Below are 24,147 nucleotides of genomic sequence, written 5' to 3'. Positions count from 1 at the left end.
GAGGCCTCGTTATAAATGTCTCTCTTATGTTCGCTTCTTTCCTTATGGAGGTTGTGGATGATCCTCGGTGGAGCTCTTTTAGGATAATGCTCCCGAGTTAATTAGGGTCGGGGTCGTTTAAGCGCTTTTGTTAACTTGTCGATCCACGACCAGATACATGGCCGGTTCGCTTTGATGTGTGCGTTGGTCTCTCTCTTTTCTTTATTATTGGCTTCCTTCTCTTTTTTTTGTTCAAGTCCTTAATTAAGCTAAATGCAAAACTGATAGTTTTGAAAGTTTTGGAATGCTTGATAGTACAGTAGCATCATTTTTTAAGGTATGTTACCTACAAAATTCAATTTTCTTTTAAAGGTGTTAATATTTGCTTCATCCTTTCATTCGCTGAACTTCTGAATATTGTTATGCAGGTTTTAATTTTCAATTTTATAAGTCTTCCAACTAAACTGCTTGATACTCTAATCATTTTCTTGACTGTATTAGGCCCTTCCTGATAATTATTTCAGATGTGTATGTTCGGCAAACTCATATAATTTTTTCATTTGATCGTATTTTTTCATGAAATTGAGTTTTTCTGTTTGCGTAAGATTAGCAGCATTCCCCACACTGCTAACACTGGGTGTAGCAGCAATATAATCCGAGTGTGCGTATTCACGAGTTACATTTTTCTCTTCTGGAACCTTCGGCACTATTGCTGTTCAGCGATGGGATAAGGAAATGAGTTCTGCTTATTAATAATTTTGCAAAAGGTTTTCTCAGCCAGATACCAAAGACTACTCGTGTGAATTGGGCTGACATCTAATTCCGGCAGTAGAACACGTGATGTTGTCATATCTAAATTATTTCGGCTTTTGCGTTTTAATACTATCTAAGCTTCTAGCGACTGAGCATACTTCTCAGGGCGACTAGAAACGAACTGTAAAGGCTAGTTGTAACAGGTATACCCAACGAATCCCAAAATTGCACTGACATCTATTTTTGGGGCCACTACATCATACTTAAATCAGGCAGACAGCCTTGAAAAGTGGTTAGGGTATTCTGGCGTTCTTGGGGTATTTACATATCTCCCTCTGAACTAAGCCAAAGATGGATCCATAACCTGTAAAAGCTGATGTCCCAAATTCATGTAAGATTATCATTACTTGCTTCCACTGGGCATTTTGACTCTTATTTTGTAAATGAGTAAGAAGGTAGTTCTTCAATTTTTCCATACTATGCCATTCTTTAAGCTAGTTTTGAAGAAAAAAGGTAATCAGAGGATTGACATATGGCATTCATTTGAATACTTTCGTAGGAAATCATTATGACCTAATGTGGCAAGACATAAATCTTAGTGTAGTTTTTATCACTGGATTCTCAGTGGTTTTGTGAAATAAGAAATTGATGGACGTTTTTCTGTAGTAACATTTATATTCACAATTTTATTATATTTGGGGGAGAAAAGTGAAAGAAATCAAGATTCTTTGCATATTATTATGTCTCTAATGACGTTTGCAAGGTTAGCCAACTCAGCAACTCTCCATATTAGTGATCCAAAATGTGCGAGATAGCAAGTCTGTCATCAAGTCTAATTAGAGAAATCTGAGTCCGGCGACAGCTCACTTTACAAGCGACAATCATTGCCTTTCAGTTCTGTTGCAAAAAGAGTAGTTTCTTTTTACTGCTTTGGCGCTGAATTTTTTTTTTTTTTTTCACAAGGCGCCATTTGGTCAGATTCATTAACCGAATTATTATTTCTATAGTTTGCAGATTAGAATGTAATTAAGCTCATTTAACTTATATTTAAGATACTGTTGCCTAACTTGTACCTTAGGAGGAGACATTAGAGCCAGAATATGATGAAGTCGTGTATAATTTAGAAATTTGAAAGTCCTTTATTGCTCTTTTGTAGGTATTCAGCTCTACGCTGACGCACTAGTTAGCCTATCTTTGCGAGATTTTAGGTCATCATGAAGTGGTTCGTGATCGTTATCATTCCCATTAATTAACCGCTAAGGAATATTTGCTGAACAAGATGTTTTTCGTAGATGTAGGTTAAAGAGAGACTTGCAAAGGCAAGAAGCAGACACAGAGCATAGATCGATGAATAGATAGAGAAGGGATTCGTTAGGTAAGCCATGTAGGTAGTTTGTCCATATCTTCACTGCTAAAGAATTTCTTTATTAAACTCTCTAAAGGAACTCACTTTAAAAATTCGATTCGAGAGGTAAATAGAAACTTTCTTGACAAAAATATTTTGAATCTTTGGGGATGTAGGGGAATGAAAAGTCTTAACATACCTCAAAGTATCTTTTATTTTAGGATGATAATGCATTCAGATATTGAAATTCATTATATCAAACATTTACCTAGTTAAAATGTGAAGTAGAAATGTAAATTTCATGATATGAAAACTGCGACGATGGCTGGCCTGCAGTAGGTCAGGCAGCGAGTAGGAGAAATATACTTTACCATTCCCTGGACAAGCAAACAGTGAGTAATTCTCAGTGTTGGCTAAAGATTGGCGATGTCCGTGATGTTCGAAGTTTGGAAACATACACTGGAGACTGAAACGAGGAAAACTGATCGAATCTGTACACGTAAGAGGAAAGAAAAACTCCTCTATGGCAAAGAAAATGTCTGCTGTACTAAAACGTGAAAGCATCCATGGTGATTGGACCGTGAAGACATCCATGACGAATGAGTTACAAGAATGTCAATTTAAATTGGACTTGGAAACTTCTACGGCGACTGACCTTCTGTGGTTCTAGATGTGAGGGATGTTTAGTTTTTTCCTCTCTCCTGACTTATATAACGTGATTGATGTTTTTATTATTCTCTCTCGTATCCCTTTCTATAACTGACAGTGTTTTCGGGACATTACGGCTGTATATGAAACTATTGTCGAGAAAACATTTTCAGTAATGGTGAAGTATTGTCGAGGAACATGAACTGCAATTCAGACGTACATGAATTTTAACCACCTTGCTATGGAAATATATGATGATTTTTCGGTTACTTGAAAAGAAAAATGCTCTTAAGGGTTTTTTCTTCGTGAATCAGCGGTCATCACGAAAATATAGAAGTCGTATGCCTTCTTGTCCGCCATCACAGCCCCTTGGTGCACAAGTTGCAATTCCATGCGTGTTAGCAACCACGGAATTGGTACTCGAGAGGCATTTTGCGGCTTCGACGCATACCTTACGCCGTCCTAGAACATATATACGTGGCTGGTTGCTCCCGTCTCCGGCTGCTACTCTGGTTCTGGTAGCAAGGGGTGAATTAGCACGTTCTTGCACGAACGCCACAGAATGTCAATAAGTGCTGTGGCGTCTTGCTGGGGGAGTCGTTGGACCCAGTTGTTGACAAAGTCCTTCTTTGGTCACTGATGAGCTTATTAGAATTTCTATTTTTAAATGACCACTAGGGATACAAAAGCCTTGATGTATGTCCATTGGAAAAGCATTTGAAAGAAAAGCGTAACAGAATATATTATGTGAACTGGATGTGTTTATGTAATTTGTAGTTTTGCGCTGTATGCTAATCATTTTACGCTGTGTTAATTGATTTGGTAATATGTGAATGAAGCTTCCAATTTTTCACAAAACTGCTGCGTTAAATTGTTTAATACATTTTGTGTTTAAATGATCGATTCTGCCCTTGAAATTTAAAGTTAATGTATTTTCCTCGATATGCCTACGATAGATTCATATTGTTTGGGCAAGAGAGAACTGCATCGGACACGGTCAAGAACATATCGATCCTCTTGTACGTAGCATTACGAAAGGGAAGAGCCACTATTTTGTCGCACTTCATACCATATAACAAATTCTCCTTTGTCACATGTCATGAAATAATTTTTTTTCAAGTTAAGAAATGCTCGCTAAAGTTTAAAGAAGATTATTATGATTATTATTATCACAATGAATAACTGAAGAACGAGTAGAAATATTCATAAGTGTATGTGAACATTTTGAATATGTCGGCGAAGTGCTCAAAGAAACAAGGGCAGGTTCGAGACTTTTATGTGTTTTCGGAGAGGACACATTGAGCCGAGTCTGGTTTGGCGGCAGAGATGGATTGGAGCAGGTTTGGCTCCAACTGAAAGTGGTGGCATATTTTGTCTACATTAGGCAGAGACTGTTGGACTGTCTCTGCTTTTTGAGAAGGCGTCAGGGGGTATCTTTTCACTTGTCACAATTGTTGAGTTTTTGTTGATATGTAGCAATAAAGAGAAAAATAATTGAAAGAAACACGCTTGTTGCGGTTAAATGTCGTGTTTATTAATGAATAAATCTCGCTTGAATACTTAGCAAGGTAATGATAACTGCTAACTTAATTTTATTTCTCTATTCCTGGTTTCATACAATGACACCGAATGAAATCTTATGAAATACCCTGGTCTCCGAATTTAATTTGAAATAAAATTTTTGATGAAATCTGGGGACAGTTTATAATTATTGTATTGGTTGACGACGTGGCTACCGATGCCAACTGGAATGAATACAATGCAAAAGATCATACCAGTGTTCCTTCGAGGGAACTCGCCCCCTTCAAGTTCCTTCATCAAACTCTTGGCTACCAAATTCGTTATTTGGCCCTGGACACACTTGCCTCCCTCTTCTCTTCCTTCTCAGCCTCGTCCCCCCATATCCCCTTGGGGGTTACCGCGAAAACTTCTGAGCAACCTTAATGGGCATCGATGTAAAAACAGATGCCCCGAGATGGTCGTTGTGACATCTATCTTCACACGCAATATTGGGACCAAGTACTTAGTTTTACCCCCTTCCAGAAAGGCAGCTGTATGTAGGTGCCGCGTTTTTTTTTTATTTAGTTTTTCTCAACTTTACTTTTGCGGTCTACTTTTCTCACGTTTGTGGTAAACTTTCATTTGTGGTTTGTCCCCTGATGTTTCTGAAGTGAGAGTTGGGTTTGTAACATTCCCAGATGGATCGTTTTCTCCGTCATTGCTGCAATATTCTTGTTATTGATTGATAGAGTTTTTAGAGATTTTAGTTGTAACATTGGGCATAGTTTTGGCCTGTAATGAAGTTTTCCACAAAGTTAAAGTTTGGATTTGGTGGGAATATTTACTTATCAAAGCTCATTTTTAACAGATAAAACTTATTTTTCTTGGTTTTCTATGCTGGCTGTCAAATATCAATTATTAAACATTTTCTCTCTCTCTCTCTCTCTCTCTCTCTCTCTCTCTCTCTCTCTCTCTCTCTCTCTCTCTAACTCTCTCTCTCTCTCTCTCTCTCTCCTTTTTTTGAGATGTCTAAAGTTCCGATATGAAACTTTTCTTATTGAAAGGCACTTACATTCTCCTTATCCTCCGAGAAATTAAAGTCCAAATCCAGTGGCCATTGAAGTTTCGCCTTTAAATAGCAGGGAATTTAATTTAATACGCAGCAATCTTCGTCCAGCGCTTCGACGAACATAGATTCAGACAAAACGATATTGCCTCCCGATTGCCCTTCGTAGCAGCCTTCACTCCTAAGATAATTTATCGAAACCTCTGGAACCGAGAAAATCCCCAGAGGTAAGACGCATCGTATCTGTTTATTTTGTTTTGCTAACGTCCTTGGAGTCCGTTTAAGGAACTGTCCCTCATTAGCGCATCCTTGCGTTGTAATTGGACTTTGAGACTAACATGACCCTTTGGACGTTGGAGGAAAAAGAAGAAATTGTTTTGCCTCCCAGATCGCTGTTGAAGATTTTGCTTTAATTGTTATCTTTCTGTATTTATTTTTATTTCTACTAATTATTGGATCTCTTTTGACTTTATTGTTGTTGATTGTTATCCTCATCATTTTATTTTCGTATTTTTTTTCTATCTATCTTTCCCCCTTTACATCATGTATCCTCTTTAATTACTGTCTTTATCAATTTGTTTAATCACTGTGTTGCTATATCTATCTAGATTTTTGGTATTGAGAGATTTTTAGTCACAGCTGTTTGCCGGCGGCCTCTTGATTTCAAAGCTCTCCTTGCCTTCATTTTCATCTGCTTTTTAATTGTACAGATTCTATTATAATTTTTAAATTTTTATGATGTACCGTACACACACACACACACACACACATGTATATATATATATATATACATACATATATACATATACATATATATATACATATATACATATGATTTGAGAGACACCTTTTCTCATTGCTTGCTTGATTGCTTAGTTAAACCTTAGGAAGTCTTAACAGTAGTCTTAATTAACGAACCGTCAGAGGGTTCTTTTGCGCGTCACGCCATCGTGTGCTATCTCCAGTCTCACTTTTTCTCACATTTTAATTTAAGACTTACGCTAATTATCCGTTTATATATTGCGTGTATTGACTTTTCTTCTTAATTCATTTTACTTTGATGTAGTGATTGTTCTACCTTAACCATTTCGGTGTAATGACACGAAGTTGTACTAAATGAAGTTGATAACGTCTTTTTTATCTTTAAAATTTTTACGATTGTGAACCCTCGCTCTTTTGGAAGCTTCTGCTGTACTTGGACGAAAATGTCTACGGGGTTAATTCTCCTGATTTTATTTATTTATGATCTCGAGACTATTGTTACCTGTACAGTGACGGGGACGTTTTTCCTCCATCTCTGTGCGTATACGGTAGTGTTGAATGGCTTCTTTTGTATTGAATGTTGATAAATGATGGAGAATCGTGTTTTTATTAAATTGCCGTTATTTATCTTTATTTTATAACTTATTTATACCTCTTATGTGTTCATATGCGCATTCACATTTCTCTCTCTCTCTCTCTCTCTCTCTCTGTATATTATATACACTATATATAATATATATATATATATATATATATATATATATATATATATATATATATATAATATATATCTTATATGTATGTATATGCCGTGAAATAAATGTCACCGTTAGAGACTGAACATTCATCAAAAGGTTTCTTATTACATTGTTCCACAGGGTTACCTATCGATAGAATGAAAGCATGACACTTGCTTCAAGATACTGTTAAGTTATGGGGTTAAAAACCTCAACCTGTGTTCGCAGGAACAGAGCACGTTGGACCCGACCTGTATGCCATTCTATCACGAAGGCTTTCACTGTTGTGCAAGAAGTTTTTCATGTTTCCTTATCTAGGCTATCAGCTTCAGCTTCTTGAAAGCTGTTCGCCTGATACTGTTATTAGTTTTATCTACCTCTCGAACAGAACCCCCTGCCCTTCCACTGAAATCAAGCGGTTACGAAATGCAGTAAGTCAATTTATACCTTGAAGAATATTCCGGTGTATTCGTTGCTTTGGACATATGATGAAAACGTTTCCCGAGAATAAACTGGGAGTTCTTTATTAGTTGAATGTAAACGTTTGTACACACAAACACGTGTCCAACCATCTACATCTCCTTGTCACCATTATCTCATCTATATTAGTGGTTTTCATTAATTTCCTTTTTGGCGTCATTTCTATCTCAGAATATTCTTAAAGCGCTATTCTCTGACCAAGAAGATCCTTATTAGATTCACTGCTATACCGTAATTCATGTCCGTATAGAATATACATCTTAGACTACTGTATAATCTTACTTTCATATGCAATTTCTACATTTGATTTCTAAGTCTTATTCAGCCTTCGCATTTTTGTCATTTTTTTACTCCTTCACTAAAGTACAACTCTTGAGAGATTTTATTGGATGTCATTATTCTTAAATATTCGAAAGTTTATGCCTCATTAATTAATACTTCCTCCATTACCTATATTTCTTAGATCCATTTTAAATCCCATCTCTCCAATCACACAAACGCCTTATATTTATCCTAATATTGACGTACAAATAAATGCACTACATATTTTGAGGACTTAAAATTCGCGTTCAGTTGACGAGAGATTTCGAGTTTATCTAATACTTTACATCTGATGTTTTACCTTTCTTGTTAAGTGAAAGGTAAATTCCCATTATAACATCATCGCCATGTCCGTCCTATCAAAATATTTTGCATGAGGCTGAGATTGCCGTTGCTTTGTGCTACGAGCTGCGGTAAAAATCTAAATTGATAATTCATCGTCTCCTTAAACAGCAGAAAGAAATATCAGCTTCATTATGTGCCTGGCGGAGGAACTTCAAACTCATAAAAATGTGAACATGACTTGGCATTTGCTTTAGGGTTTCGGCCTCCCGCCTTGCGGAGTGGCTCTGCTTGGAAAGGATAAAAAGGCAAGAAATTCGTCTGTGTAAAAGTCAGCTTAATGTCGGCAGAAGATATGATGTTCATGTTCAATTATTTATCCTTTGTATTGATGCGATTCGACAGTTTACCACCCATCGGCTGCTAAATAAAAAAAACTATTGATATGAGTGACTTGGAGTTTTTTTTTTATGAGTTGAATCATTCATAGCTTCGACCAGCCAGAGCTTTGGTTGCAGGGTTTGCTGATAATTCGGCAAGTTTTTTGGGCATTTAGGATTAAGAATGGGGTACAAATAATCTGTTTGGAAATGGATTATTTTATCGTCCGTGGGATAAATGAATATTTCAGGTACCTTTCGTATCTATAAGGTTATTGCAACGATATTTGAAGGCAGTTTTATTACTCGTGATAACTTATTCCTTGGGAAAGCGGGATTTTTAAGGATTAACCGACGGATATTAATACAAATCTTGGGATACGTTGAGCGTAAAGGCGCAAGGAAATATTCATTTCAAGAGATGAGACGTGCTTTTTTGTAAGAGCCTATTATTTTTTCTTTCTTTTTGCCTAAGTAAGTATTGTGGTCACTTACTCTGAACAAATAGTGTAGCCAAATATTAACCTGTCTGATACGTAGGACCATTTCCTTTTTGCTTGAGCTTCCTTGTTCGAAAATGTTCTATTTCCTAGAACCGAGTTGGCAAATTTAATGCATAGATTAGTACGTCTTTGCCTTATAGGTTCATGCATATGATATAGTAGTTGTTCAGTGATATCGATCAAATTATTCTAAGTATATACTTTTTTTCTTCACGAAGTTCTCGGTCTTCATTTTGCTTCTGAATTTTTTTTTTTTTTTAGTTTGAATTGATTTAGGAAATTACAATAGTAATCTTGACTGCGGGTATGCTGATTATGCATGATACGCACTACGCATTTGGTGATGCGGGTGAGTTCGGGACTCGGCTGACCACATTATCAGTCTTTCATGGCAGTTTGTCCTCGTATTGCGATCACAAGAATTTTAATGGACTGCCCAAGATATCTCCGATCTTGAAACAAGTACTTAATCCTAAATGGCAGTGAGAATTTCTCTCTCTCTCTCTCTCTCTCTCTCTCTTGGGTTTTGGACCTTATCAAATGTATTTGCTGTCTTATCTTAAAATTAGTAAAGATATTTTAAAATGGACTTATTTTTTTATGTCAATGTATTGTTTTAAGCAATGCTTTCTTGCTGTTCTATTTAGTTTCTTTTTATTTAATTTTATACCAAAAAGTTACCTTATTCTTACCCAAACAAATGAACTAACTTTCGTGTTAGTGATTATCATTCCTTTGAATGGATACTAAGTTTTTTGTCGATTTGATAAGTGCATAGTGGACGCCATTTTCTTTTCTCAAGGACCGGACGTTAGTGGGGCTGCTTTTTTTGTGTGTGTGTGCAAAACTTGATCCCCTCTTTGTATATTTTTTTTTCCAAGGGTTTTAGGGCTTCCATGTCCTTGGCTCGCTGACGAATGATTTGGTTGCAGGTGACAGCGAATGGTAACACCATCCGTTTGGCGCCAGTGATCTCATCATTAAATTCTAACACGACCAAACCTTGCTCGGCGAAGCTTTCATAACATCGCTGAGACTCCCTCGACTTAATTTTCATGGTCGTCTTCTCTCCTGGACGTTTTCTTCCTCGTTATGTCTTCCTTTCATGTTTCCTTTGCTGAATCCCGTATTTGGGTAGCTTTTCTTCTTCTTCTTTTTTTTAATCGCTGTTCGTTATTCTTTCTTCTCGCGTTTCTTTCTTCCTTGCCTCTTTCGTCTCAGTATCCTTACTCTCCTTTATCTGGCATATTTTTGCTTTATTGCTTTTTTTCCATTTCCGTGTACTCTTTTATAGCTTATCCCCACTACAGTGTTCCGACCCCCTCACTGTGACGCATAAAACCCCTTCGTTATCTTTGAAAAGTCAGTAATCTGAGATAGAAATTGTGTCGTTTGACTCATGATACCTGCAACAAGATGGCCATGATACCTGACCCACTAGATTTCATGTTAGGTGAGGGTGGGGTAAACTAGGGCGAATTGGATGGAGGAAGCCTTTGGAAGTTGCGTAGGTAAACAAATGCAATAAAAGTCATTACCATAGACAGGTGAGGATACAACATTAACCCAAATGTGGACATCTCGCCCACTCGACGGATGCCAGTCGCGCCTTTCGAAATTTCCCCGAAGTTTTGGATGTCGCTCGTAACTCTTGGCGACCTCCAAAGTGACTTTGTTGGAGGCCCAGCCTCGCAAACCTCCAAATAATAATAATATACCATATAAGATTAGTAAACTGAGAAGCATGAATGTAAAGGAGAAAAGTATTGGTATAAATTGTTACGAAAAACATCGAGATGTTAACTCGGTAGATTTGATTTTGCTTAAGGGTATAGATTAGTTGCAGAGCATTATTTCAGGAATATGAAAAAGTTGATTTTTTTTCTAAAGCCGATTTGTGAATACTGCTGAAAATAGAGTTTTGGGAAAAAAAATTTTAATTGTTCGAAAATATTTATTTAAAAGGTATTTTGTGATAAGCCTTAAAATGTACGTATTGATTAAGTCATTTTAAGGATGTTTCGTTTAGTGGAAAAAATGAGTATGACTAAAATATTAAATAAAACTTGTTTATATCAGGCATTCACCATTTATTTGTACTATTGCTAAGTCGTCTGCTTAGTCTTCCGATTCAATAAGTATACAACTAAAATTTAAGTAATGAGTAGTTTCCTTGCAGGAACATTTGTTCTCAGCTTTGAATTTCCTTTTGAACGAATGTTGAGTCATTTATGCTTTTTGGTACTTGCGCTGACTCATCAGAGAAATGACTGAGGTCGTGGTTGAGATTCTAGATGAGTTGAAAGGTGACTAGACCGGCAACATTTTGACCTAACAAGGCATCAGGCAGAAGCTGAGGATCAGACAAAGCAAAAAAGGCTTCACCTTTTACCGTACAGTGGGAATGAGGAAACCTCAGGTCTTCGATTTCAAGTCATAGAGCCTTTCTGCTTGGTTTGTGATTCATGTTCATTTACAAATTGAAACTGTCTTTCACTTCTGTTGTATATTTTTTTATTTAGCTTTTATGTAGTTTTATAAAGGTGTTATGAAGATTTATCTATATATTTATTTATATATTTATTTATGTAGTTCCTGCCACTGGAAACGTAGATGAGAACGTTCGGTTTAAAGCAACCGTAGAACAGTGCGTTTCCCGTTTTCTTGGATATACCGATTATTTCCGAATGTTTTCAGAGAGATTGGGGAGACAGAGTAGTTTGGCAATTTTGCTAACTACTTTACCACGTGTTACCTCACACCCCCCGCCCCTCACTCCTCCTTATCTCCCACTTATATTCCTCATCATGATTTATTGTCAGGCCAGATAATATCATAACTATGGTCCAATGGTGTTTATATCGTATGAAAGACAAGAAAAGTTTATCATAAGAGTTTTAGTGTCCTGATTGATTTATGAAATTTATTACTGTCTTCAACGTTTGAATTGTTGCAGTAAAGTAGATCTGTGCCATAACAAGAGGGTGATCTATTAAATTCAAATCACTGTTAAGTAGTTTATACCTTCTGATTAGCATCGGTATTTATTTTACTAAATCAGACTTTTGCTTTGTATTTTTCTGTAAAGTTTAACTGTTCGTGTGTGTGTGTGTGCGTGTGTGTGCGCGTGCGTGCGCGCGCGTATTTGTTATATAAACACTAAGCCTTATAATCTACGCGATGTTTTGTGAATGTGACGGTTATTCAGACTCGACCTTCCCCTTAGAACTAACTATATCCTTGTTTTCCCCAATGATGTGAGACCTGGATATATTTTGTAATATGCACCATAAAACTTACAGATCATGCACTAGCAACTGTCCTTCAACTCAGATATGAAAAAATCAACTCATGGACGTGATAAAAAAACAAAGCATCTGAGAGTCAAAATATCTTTCGTACCCTTTAGATACTTGCAAGGACGCGCGGAGTATCATGATTAATTAAAGGATATCTTAGAGTTTGTTGTTGTTGTTAAGGGGGAGGGGCGCCGCTGAAATTAAAGGGCGGGCGGATAGGGAGCGTCTTGTGGTGACATACATCATGATGTCAGATTTGAGGTTCCAGATTTCAATTTCAAATATCCGTCTCAGGTTTCCTCCGGTCGCGCCGGCCAAAGAATCGGCCGAAGCCAGACTTCTAGACATTGCCTATTCATGTAGTTAATGATTGAAAGCTCAATAAATCAGTTGTCATTTGAAGGCTATAGCAGTACTGATGTCCAAATAAGGGGTTTGGGTTGTTAATCAGTCAATTTGAAGAAGGGATTTCTGATGGTCCATCCATCAGTGTCTCAATGCAGAAGATTGACATGCATTTCGATCATCAGGTAATCGTATTCGCTTTCTTTGGAGCAGGAAACTGGAATAGAGTCGGGCGACTGTCTGACTGAGTTGATAATATTGTCATAGTAGGAGAGAAGAAGAGAGAATATCAGAGTAAAGAGTGAAAATATGGACAAGACCCATCTGCACACCCAACCGATGTCATACTCACCCGTTACAAGGCATCTTTTCAGCACCTTGCTGAAAGGTGCAGAAACTTGGTGTTTTCGTTTTTTAGAGTTCTCCAAGGAGAAATGACTGAAGAAGATTTTCTACTACTGTAAATAAAATCGTATTGAATGTCCTGTACCTCTCCTGAGGCGTATCTCCTACCTCATTGCCATCTTATTGCAGTTTACATAATTCTGAAGCGTCACTGGTGTTGTTCTGGAGAGGTATTATTTTTGAGCCTCCAGTGAACGAATCTGTAGACGGGTCAGGGAAGCCAAAACAATATAAATGACTGCTAGACCAACGCCATCCAAACACCAACTTTTAAGGTTCCGCTGTATGGCTACATCATCTCCCAGCCTCTTTTATTTCGTCTGATTTCCGTATTTTGTTCCCCATCTTGTCAAGCGGTGGCAGCAGCGATCGCCATTACCAGAGCCATTATCAACCCCATCTCTTGTCGCATGTCCTCGTTGCAAGGATGGGGAGCTAATGCCGACCCGCGGTTTGTCCGACATCCTAAAATGGTGGTAGGAGTCTGCTTAATTATCCCTGATATTACTTCCAGTAGCAGCTGCCTAGCTTTATAAGCGTTGCGCTATTAGAGCTCATTTATATAATCTTGTCGGAGCGATAACGGAGATTAAAAAAGTGAAGTTAGGTGGTGGTGGTGTCGGGAGGGGACTCGGAGAAGTCGGAGGCTGCAGTGCAAACGTATGAGAAAAATTGGACCCATCGCAACGGTTGCCAAATTACTCGGTGACTTTTTTAAAGGATAGTTGATGGATAAGGCTGTGTGGTATTGGAAGTCAAGGTAATGGAAGGTCGGGAAACTGCTTATAATAATACGGTTCACTCTCCCATCACATACATAGCTGTTACACTCTTGGTTATTGTTGTTGGCAAGCTGTGCTGGACTTGGATAAACACGGACTCTTGCTCAAGAGAGGGAGCAAATGAATTCAAACCGGAGACGCAGTAGTATGATGAATCACCCATTGATTTATATATATATGTATATATATATATATATATATATATATATATATATATATATACATATATATATAAACAACACTGGACTCACCTCAGGATCAAAGGCCGCTTCTACATTCAAATCTTTCTTTGGACTTTAATATTTTCAGCAAAAATATTAATGAAATATAAAGTAGACGAGAAATTATGAGTTGAGAGTAACGACCACACAGTCACTCTCAACTCATAATGTCTCGTCTTCTTTATATTTCATTAAGATTTTTGCTGAAAATATTATAGTCCAAAGAAAGGTTTGAATGTAGAAGCGGCCTTTGATCCTGAGACGAGTCCATTGTTATTTATATAAAGGTTTCTGGACCACAAGTAATCAATTGGAAATCAACTGACTGAATTGAATAGCCAAGTAACCCAATTGGCGAATAAACCCTTCGCTTAGTGAATTGAACCTGTAGACATTTTTACCAAAAACATGGAGTAACCATCGGCAGTCAAAAATTAGCCCTATCGATTATCAAACTCACCATTGGTGTAAACTCTAAATGAACCAACATCAAAGCCTCCTTTTCTATCAGCATGCGAATGCATAATAATGGTGAGTGAATGAAATAGCGACTCAACGAACAGTAATAATTAAGAAGATATACGAACAAACAGATTCACCAAGATGTTGCATCCAACTGCAAAATAAAGACGCCGAAATAGAAATATGTAGTGAAGCATCACAAAGAAAGTTACCGATACCCAAATCCCCAATAAAGCTTATAAAAGTTCATTAGAATTTCTTCGTAAAAGAGAGTAAATCCGTCCAGCTTCATCCTTGACTTATAACCGTGAAAAGAAATCGAAGCAAATAAGGACCGTTGCCCAAGAGGCTCAAGTATAAAAGTCACTCTTGTTTTTTACATTAACTTGTACATTAACGTCTGTTGCTGACGGATGTTTACAACTCCCTCTGTCCCAATTAGACAACGGCAGAGATTATCAGTATGAAATATGTTTGTCTCTGTTTTCACTGATTAGATGGAACCTTGAGTTGCCCTTCCGTATTAGGACAATAAGGGAGTTGTCTTATTATCCTTATGACGCTCTTGGGTTTTTTTTATTGATTGCATGTCATCTGGCTTTTGGAACTTAATGCTCACGCTTTTTTTTCTCTCTTTTTTTATTGCGCCGCTAGTTCAACGAAACCCTGTTTTTTCAATTAAAAGATAATGAATTACTGTAATATTAAATTAAGGCTCGTGGAAGCTTAATCTATCTTATGGGCCTTGCAGAATGATATTAAAATCCCTCGTAATATTTGAATGTCTTTTCACTGATAACCTGAACGTTAATGACCAGTTTGTTAACATGCTCCCAATAGTTGAGTTGAGATCCTATCTCCTGTGAACTCGTTAGATACATAAATGTTAAATAGAAAGTGTTTATAATATTCTTGCTAGGCAGCATACTTAGTCGCCCATTGCAGTCTAGTCATGCATGGTACTTACACTGGTAAGGCCCATTGCAAATATTGCAATAAACTTTTTAATGTTCAAGCAATAGCGACCGTGTTTACTTGTGCAGCCTTGCCTTATGAGGAGATGAGAAAACCCCAATAAACTCTCTTTGAATAAACACGTTTATGAGATTATATATCCCGTGGTATACAGGCTTTTAGATCGTTAATAAAAGGATTTTGAATTGCGCATATTTCTTTGGATTACCTTCTCAGGAATGGCTTTGCGTCTTCTGTAAGTTTTTGTTTAGGTTTTAATGCATATCAAACAGCAGGCTGTTTATTGATTCAGTCTTCATAAGTCGAGGAGAATTGAAAAGGCTTATTATTCCAATTCATTCTTTTTGATAGAGGGGGTAGGAACGAGTTGGGACGTTCCAAGGTCCAGAAAACTTATGAAGATATTGTAAAATAATCATTTAAAAGGACATAGAATGAGCGAATGTAGAAATATTCGTCTTGTAAATGGACAGGTAATGCATCTTCAAGTTTGAAATTTATCATGTAAAGGAAACAGTTATTTTGCATTAGTGACGTACGTTGATTTCCTGATTTCTTTAAGAATTGAACTCATATCCTACATTTCCAATTCTTTGTCTTTAGAATCATAGTAAAAATTCGTTAATGGCGAATTTTGGCTACTCATGAACCGGCCTAAGTAAACTTGAGCAACGGAACATGGAGAAATTCTGCAGTGTGAAAGTAACAAATTCCACTTTTAGGTCTTGAAAAAAAATGAGAGAAAGAGAGAGAGGGGAAAGGATGACATCCCCAACCTTAAGTTCATTGCTAGTACACATAATAACAAGATGTATGTGATTTCGTCTCAATGAACTGCTCTCCAGGAGAAATATTTTATCGCCCGACTCACGGTCGTGTGAAAATGAAGGATTGTCTGCTGGGTTCGTGTGTCGCATATTCTGCATATATCCCAAATGGTCCCATTAGCATTCTTTCCTAGTCCTCTTACTTCTCCCACCGCCGATTTCGGAACAGCATAATTCTCTCTCTCTCTCTCTTGGAAGCCTTGATACTTCCTTTCCCCTCTTTAATATTTACTGATGCCAGCGCATTCGGGCATAAATGCATGCATATTTGTGCTTATGTTCACTCTATTTGTGTCGTTTGTGGAATTATTTTCGCGAGGTTTAACGAGAATGAGAGACTTATTTGTATTCAAATACCATCGCCTGGTTTTAGGTGCTCCAATATTCTTTCATTTTTATGACCAGTTATGCTGAATGCCCTTTGCTTTAAGTTTGTTTATTTTAAATACTTATTTTCCTAATTTGTCTCTATGTTTTGTTTAGAGAAATTTGGTATTCACGTTACTTGTTGCAAAAGTAATACGAATACAAAATATAATAATATATTTATTTATTTTCTCTCGACTTCAGCATCTACTTTAGTGTATAGTAACGGTTTTCAGATTCTGTCTAGACAATTTTCTGCAACATTTGACAAGTTGAAGATACTGTGTTTCCCACTTCCCCCTAAAACAGGGTGCCACCGAAATCGAAGGCCGGAATTGTGAATGATATAATAAGAAGTCGCTGGGAGAAGAGACCAGTGGATCGACCATATTCCTCCTTTTTAACACGAGACGGTCATTGCTGCGAACATAAGCCGAAACTTGTGTTGAAGTGATGAAAATGTAAAATCTCACCATCTCGAGACCGAGAGTCGACCATTTGGCCAGATCACATTCGAAGACCGTGTAAGGCATTCCTCGACCAATTTTAGGCAGGGAGTAAGGAGCGGTGATTCTTGTGTAACTTGCAGTGAGGGTGTTGAGGCATATGAGTTAAGGGAAACGGACGAATCCGCTTTCATTCGTGAATTTCTTCCCAGGGTCGACGAACGGGAAGAATTCTTTGAAAGATAATTATCGAGCAACGCGCTGCAGTTTACTGTACACAGTAACCTCATTTCTGAGACCAGAGGGATATGAACCGTTGCGAGGAAACCGCTCCGTTTTTTGAAACGGATTTTGCCGTATGTTAGAACACTCATATATTCCCTTATTTGCCTTCCACACAATTAGATGGTTTCAACAACGTCCTGTCGCCATCCGAATAGAGCGATTTTTACATGATGTTACTATCTGTCTGGCTTCGTGTTAACGTCCAAACATTAGGGAGAAGATAGAAGTGAAGACATCGCCCGTTGACCGTAAAGGAAAAAAGGAGATCACCCCTTTAGGATCCGCTAAAATGGACAGGTTACCAGTTCATATATATTCATCAGCGGTCTATTCAGGGCACTTATCATATGAATGACAAAGGAATAAGTGGCGTTTAAAGAAAGGCCTCTCAATTGCTGAAGGGAGACTGTCTGACTTTAATGTCTGAGTCAAGGAAAACAGAGGTGTTTTTTTTAAACCTCTTATTCTCCCTTATATAATTATTTTTCATCCTGTTACTACATTTAGTCTATAAATATGTATACGTAAGCATATACATATACACATATTTTTTGGCTCCAGCCAATCGCTCAGCAGATGCAAAGCTATAAATGGGTATCAGCTTTTGCTGAGGTCAGGAATAAAAAGTGTCGGGCCTCATCATTAGACTTCCTGAGACACTTGAAGGCTATACCCCAGTGGATCCAAAGGCAGAAAGGTGTATAGTTAATATATATATATATATATATATATATATATATATATATATATATATATATATACATATATAGAATGTGTTTTGGGGAATGTGTGTGCATGCGTGCGTGTGTGTTTTCGAATATGAGCCGCAAAAAATTCCATTGATATCGAAGTCACCACACCTTGATAGTTGAGAAGATCAACTCCACTACCAACCACTGACAAATCCGAAGTGGCACAAGATTGAATCTTAGTCAGGGTAACTGCACATAATTCCCTTTGAGTCTAAGTTAATTCCAAGGTATTGTGAATTAGATATCAATGGATTTTTAACAGTTAATATCTGCACGCGCACACACAACACCCAACCCATTTATTACGTATATTATAATATATATATATATATATATAATATATATATATATATTAATTAGATACTATAATAGATATATATTATTAAGATATTGATTATATATATATATATAATATCTCATAGAATATATAGTATGTATCTATATATTATTATAGACGTATATATAATATATATAAATCATATATATATATATATAGATATATATATATTATTTATATATATGTATATATATATATATATATATATATATATATATATATATATATATATATATTATATATTATACATATATATCTATACACACACAAATATATATATATATATATATATATATATATATATATATATATATATATATGTGTGTGTGTGTGTGTGTGTGTGTGTGTGCGTGTGTAAAACTCGGGCCGGTAGATAAAAATGACTTGAAGTGTGTCATTTTTTGTTGATTACACAAGCTCTCTGTGCTCAGTTGTGTACAATTATTGCGCGTGGACCAAACGTGTGTGAGTTCAGACAGTATCTAAGGCAGATTGCCACGACCAGTGAATGAGGTCGGGGCATGAATCAAAATCTGATTACCTTGATAAACTTGACAACCGCTTCAAACTGACTTTATCGTAATGCTAATCATGAACCCCAGCAATAAAGAACAATGCATTACTTACGAATATGTGGATGCGAGAGGCTGCGAATTCAGTAGCTCAAAGCCAACAATATAATTCCTTAGCAAATAGACTGTACAAAGTTCATAAGGGTGGGGCCAGTTCATATGTAAAATAGATATATATATATACATAAATTTATATATATATATATATAGATATATATATATATATATATATATATATATATTATACATAACATATGTGTACAATAGGCGTGTATTTTTTATACTTACAATATTAAGCCACAAATCAAGTGTAATATCGAATTTACCATACCTTAGTAATAACTTACAACCAAGGGGAATAATAACTAATAAGTGCCTCTCCACAAAATTGGTTGTTAGTTATCAAAAGTATAGTAAAAAATTAAAAAAAAATTATACTATCTATATGTGTCTATATAATTGTGTGTATATACATATATATATATATATATATATATATATATATATATATATATATATATATATATATATATATAATAGTGTCACCCTTCCGGGGTAAGTTATTACCAAGGTAAATTGAATTTGAATATAATGGCTTATTTGTGATTTTTAATGTTTCTGGAATTTATATGTATGTGTGTGTGTGTGTGTGTGTACACACTATAAATCAATGTTTGGCAAAAATCCCGTATCTGAACGGTGCCCTCTTTCCTTGTCGCCACTGACTGACTTCTTTCTAAATTTGCTTGCTTCTCTTACAGCGCCGCTGGAGGAGATCTCCAGACCCTGCTGGATGAGGATAGGGTCCCCTACGAACGCGACGTCATAAGCTTCACGCGACAGCTCCTCGAGGGACTCGTGTTTATTCATGATCAGAACATCGTTCATCTCGATATCAAGGTAGGGAGCCGTTGTTGTTGTTAGGGCTACTATTCTAATCACCTTATTTATTATTACTATTATTGGTTTTCCTGTTTTTGAACGTATGGGTAACAGATTTAGTAATGTATTGTTATTATTAAGATTATGTGAATGTGAAAGAAACCATTTGAACACCACATGAAGAAATACAGTTATACAGTGATATGGTTTTATTTTCGGAAATTTAAACTAATGACAAGGAGGTCGGAGGATCTATATTCAAAAATCGGTTTTCACTTGAACCTTAGCACTACAACTTCTTAAACCCTAAAAATTATATACTGTTAGATGTTTTCCCGAAAGTTTACAATATAATCACTTCGTCTGCAAGCTTTGTTAAGGCAGCAGACAGCCAAATCTTGTTATGCCAGTTTTCCAGCACCGTAGCTTTCTCACACGTCTTAGGCTGTAAAAAGTTCATTTTCTTATTTCCTATGCAGGCTGGGAGGTTGTCTGTATCATTTAGAAGATCGTTTTATGTTAATCTGTCGCTACAAATGGTTGTCAAATGTGGTTACAGGTTAGGGCAGCAATAAGATTTTTTGGTTTTGACGGGCGTTAACTTTAACTGTAGTGTTTTTTTTAAGATATATATTAGATGCTAGTTTTCTAGATAAGTGTTGCATCCATTTATTTTATTCGTATGTACATCTGTCAACGAAAACATGTTGCTCTTAAAGCTTTGAGGAAAAGTAGGACACCACAGCAGTGTTTACAGTAACAAGAGAGAATCTGTGTATAGTTCTAGCCTAATGAGTATTTAAGTACACCTAAACTGGAAAAACAAGATTTACTGAGTTTGGTTACATCTGAATTTTGCCAGATTGGGACTAAATGACACAGTGATAAACTCCGACCAAAACACCAGACCTGAATTAAGATACAGGTACTCCTTCATTACGAAGACTAAATGTAATGAAGAAGAACACCAACATGTGTATGCGTGCCTACAGTGCTCAGTTTTTGTGTGAACTGTATTTCTTTGATTATATTTTACCTTCGTGATTATAAACTAGAATGATTTTATGTCTGGATTACAGTTTGTTCGGTTTATCCTATAGTTGTATTTGGCGTTTTGTTGATAGGAATATGTTTAAGTTACATTTCTTTTTCTCCGTGCTTATTTTATTATTGTTATTGTCATTGGAAGTGATTTTAGGAGCATTGGCTTTTATAAGGCATGTTCAAACTGTGCATTTCCAATGGTTTGGCTGTTATAGTGGTTAGTGTCGTGGCATGCAACTCAGATATCGCGGGTTCGCGTCTCCCCCGAGGCGATGAAAAATCACTGGCTTTGTATCATGAGTAGTTACTGCTGCAGTGTGGGGTCTGCGACGGAAGGTTGAAACCAACATTCTTTGGAAGCTTGAATTTCAAGTCAATGCTGCCGCCTCCTATGTGCTGCTTGTTCCATGTGAATAGGTTTCATCTACTGAAATGATAATAATAATATGTAAATATTTTCATTTGATTGTCATAATCGTGACTAAACACGAACTTTGATAGCAGTTCTGTTTATCGAATGAATTCATACGGTTATGTATATCTCAGTTTAACCAGACTACTGAGTTGATTAACAGCTCTCCTAGGGCTAGCCCGAAGGATTAGATATTTTTACGTGGCTAGGAGCCAGTTGGTTACCTAGCAACGGGACCTATAGCTTATTGTGGGATCCGAACCACATTATATCGAGAAATTAATTTTTAATCACCAGAAACAACTTCCTTTGATTCCACGTTGGAAGAGCGGGGAATTCAACTCGGGACTACCGAACCGGTAGGCGAGCGCGTAAACCACTCTTCCAACGAGGAATTACGAATTCATACGACATGGAATTCATACTGAAATTCGTCAGATGGCTGTAATTCCGCCTTATTTTGAAATGCACATGATTAGCAGTTGTTATTTCATTGCGTTTGTTAACAATATCTTCATCGTGGGGTCGTTCTCCTGTTTCTTACGTAAAACCTTTCAGCGGAATATAATTTCTGGGTTACCTTGATTTAACGCTGTTAAAACGGTGACGCTAACTGGAGCTTTTTTTTTTTTTTTTTTTTTTTTTTTTTTTTTTTTTTTTTTTTTCTTTTTTTTTTTTTTTTTTTTTTTTTTTTTTTTTTTTTTTTTTTTTTTTTTTTGTCAGACACTTATTACTTTAACGTTTATATATCAGGTTTAACCGAAATAGCGTTTTGCGGCCTTTGTCATTCGACTACTGTCATTTATACTCTTATCTGAAGAGTGAATAGTGGCCTTTAGAGTGATGATATCGCTAGAAAGCAACTAATATGGCCTACTTGTTGTTGTAGTCTGATTTTATTTTTGGAATTTTGGATGTTGCGTTTTTCTTCATGATGTACTTGGGTCATCTGAAGGGTGCGTTTTTACTCTTCAGAGAAGAAAATCTAGTAAATTGCAGCCAATGTCTGTGATGCGAATTAATTTGACTTGGCATCTGCGAATACAACAACAAAATTACCAGGATAATAAAATTTGAAGTTTGCAGAGAGAGAGAGAGAGAGAGAGAGAGAGATGCTCTTTATTATTGAACTCTAGTCTCAGGTGAAACTCGATCTTTAGACCAAGGCTATTTCAAGGGAGGTCCCCCAAGGTCAGAACTAGCTTCTCTCTCTCTCTCTCTCTCTCTCTCTCTCTCTCTCTCTCTCTCTCTCACACACACACACACACACACACACACACACACACACAACAAGAGCAGTCCGTGGCTGCCGCTTAGCCTTATTTAGCATCTCATCTTCCTAATCCCTTATGATGAATGAGATTTTAACGAACCCCTCTTTCCACTTCCTCTCCCCGTCCCTTCGTACATGTGAACATTCGCAAGATCGGAAGTTCTTAATGTTTATTTCTGTGCAGTTAAGCTTCCCGGATGTTAAATCACTTTATTATGACATCTGATCCTGCCTTTGACAATATGGTTACTCCAGAATATGATTGTAATTATAATTGACAGTGTTAGTTGGTTTTGATCATGTTAATCTCTCTCTCTCTCTCTCTCTCTCTCTCTCTCTCTCTCTCTCTCTCACTCAGAATGGAATGGACGCTACTAGGGTAATGCCATATTTCCGGTAAGGTAAAAACCATTCTGCAGATATACGTAGTCTCTCTCTCTCTCTCTCTCTCTCTCTCTCTCTCTCTCTCTCTCTCTCTCTCAGAATGGAATGGACGCTACTAGGTAATGCCATATTCCGGTAAGGTAAAACCATTCTGCAGATATACGTAGTCTCTCTCTCTCTCTCTCTCTCTCTCTCTCTCTCTCTCTCTCTCTCTCTCTCTCAGACAAGTTCACGAACATCTTGCCAGATGAACCGTGATGTGATGCCACTGGTCATTTCAGCGATCCCAAAAGGTCGCAATGTTAACTCGATCAGGCATATCGGATTTAATTCAAAAGCCAGGTCGGACTTCTTTGTTTGTAACAACCAGTACAAATTGTGATTGAATACCCATTTACAGGATACCTCCTCTCTCTCTCTCTCTCTCTCCTTTTCTTGTGTGTTTAGGATTGGGAGAAAGGTGGTAGGTATAAAGAGCTACGAGTGTACTTATTATTTGTGGCTAATTGAGTCCAGATTAGCGCAAGGGTAATTAAACCGGACGCATAAATAACAGCGAGTCAGCCATGAGTTAAGGGTCACTGGTGCAGTGGGTCAGAAAATTAATGGATTGTTAATACAGTGAGTTACAATTAGACGATGGATAAGAGTTATGGGTAAAGGTTGTGTCGCAAATTATCTTAAGGTTACTGGAATCACAGGCTTCTCGCTCCTACTTTTATGTATATATCATTTTATTTATTCGTCTATCAATTAAATGATTATATTAATTGATTTATGAGGACGTTTTATTTAAAATAGTTCAGTCATTCGTGTTTTTCAAGTTATTATTGCGCATGCATTCATACCTGGATCTGGCCTTTTCTTGATGATATTTGGTAACTTTAACGAAAATTGAAGAGTATATCGTAAACAGCTGAACGTTCAGCTCCTGTGGGCTGAAATTAAATCAAAGCACAGAGAATTGGCTGATGTGCTTCATGTGCACGTAGGCATAAGATAAATTAAGAGAAAAAATTTAACACCGCATAAAGTATAATTTGAGGGCTTTCATACTGACATATAAACGTTCTTGGTTTATAAGTTCAGTGTGTTCATTTCACAATTTGCTCATTATGTCATCGGGAATCTCCATTAAATAGACAAAAAATGCATTAAATTAGTTTTTTTAATCAGTTGAGTAGTTAATATTATATAAACTGTGATGTCATTACCTAAATTTCTCAGTGTATTAGTTCTCCTCTCGGTAGACTCGTAGTTAACATAAAGATTGAAAATACTACACAATGAAAGACCTGGCAGGCTTTTGAAAGCTCTTCTGA

General features: G+C 36.7%; 1 protein-coding gene across 2 annotated transcripts in view; it reads left to right on the top strand.

Moving 5' to 3' along the window:
- Positions 1-24,147, top strand: part of LOC135223835 (uncharacterized) — a 614,631-nt gene that overhangs the window by 575,719 nt on the left and 14,765 nt on the right. For both annotated transcript variants that reach the window (XM_064262828.1, XM_064262749.1), the window contains exon 3: positions 19,592-19,730. In XM_064262828.1, the coding sequence (XP_064118898.1) occupies positions 19,592-19,730 (139 nt within the window). The remainder of the gene's footprint in view (positions 1-19,591; positions 19,731-24,147) is intronic.

This window comes from Macrobrachium nipponense, chromosome 11 (genome assembly GCF_015104395.2).
Source record: "Macrobrachium nipponense isolate FS-2020 chromosome 11, ASM1510439v2, whole genome shotgun sequence".
Taxonomy (NCBI): Eukaryota; Metazoa; Arthropoda; class Malacostraca; order Decapoda; family Palaemonidae; genus Macrobrachium; species Macrobrachium nipponense.
The sequence above is the reverse complement of the archived record's forward strand: the minus strand, read 5'-3'. Positions and strand labels throughout refer to the sequence as shown.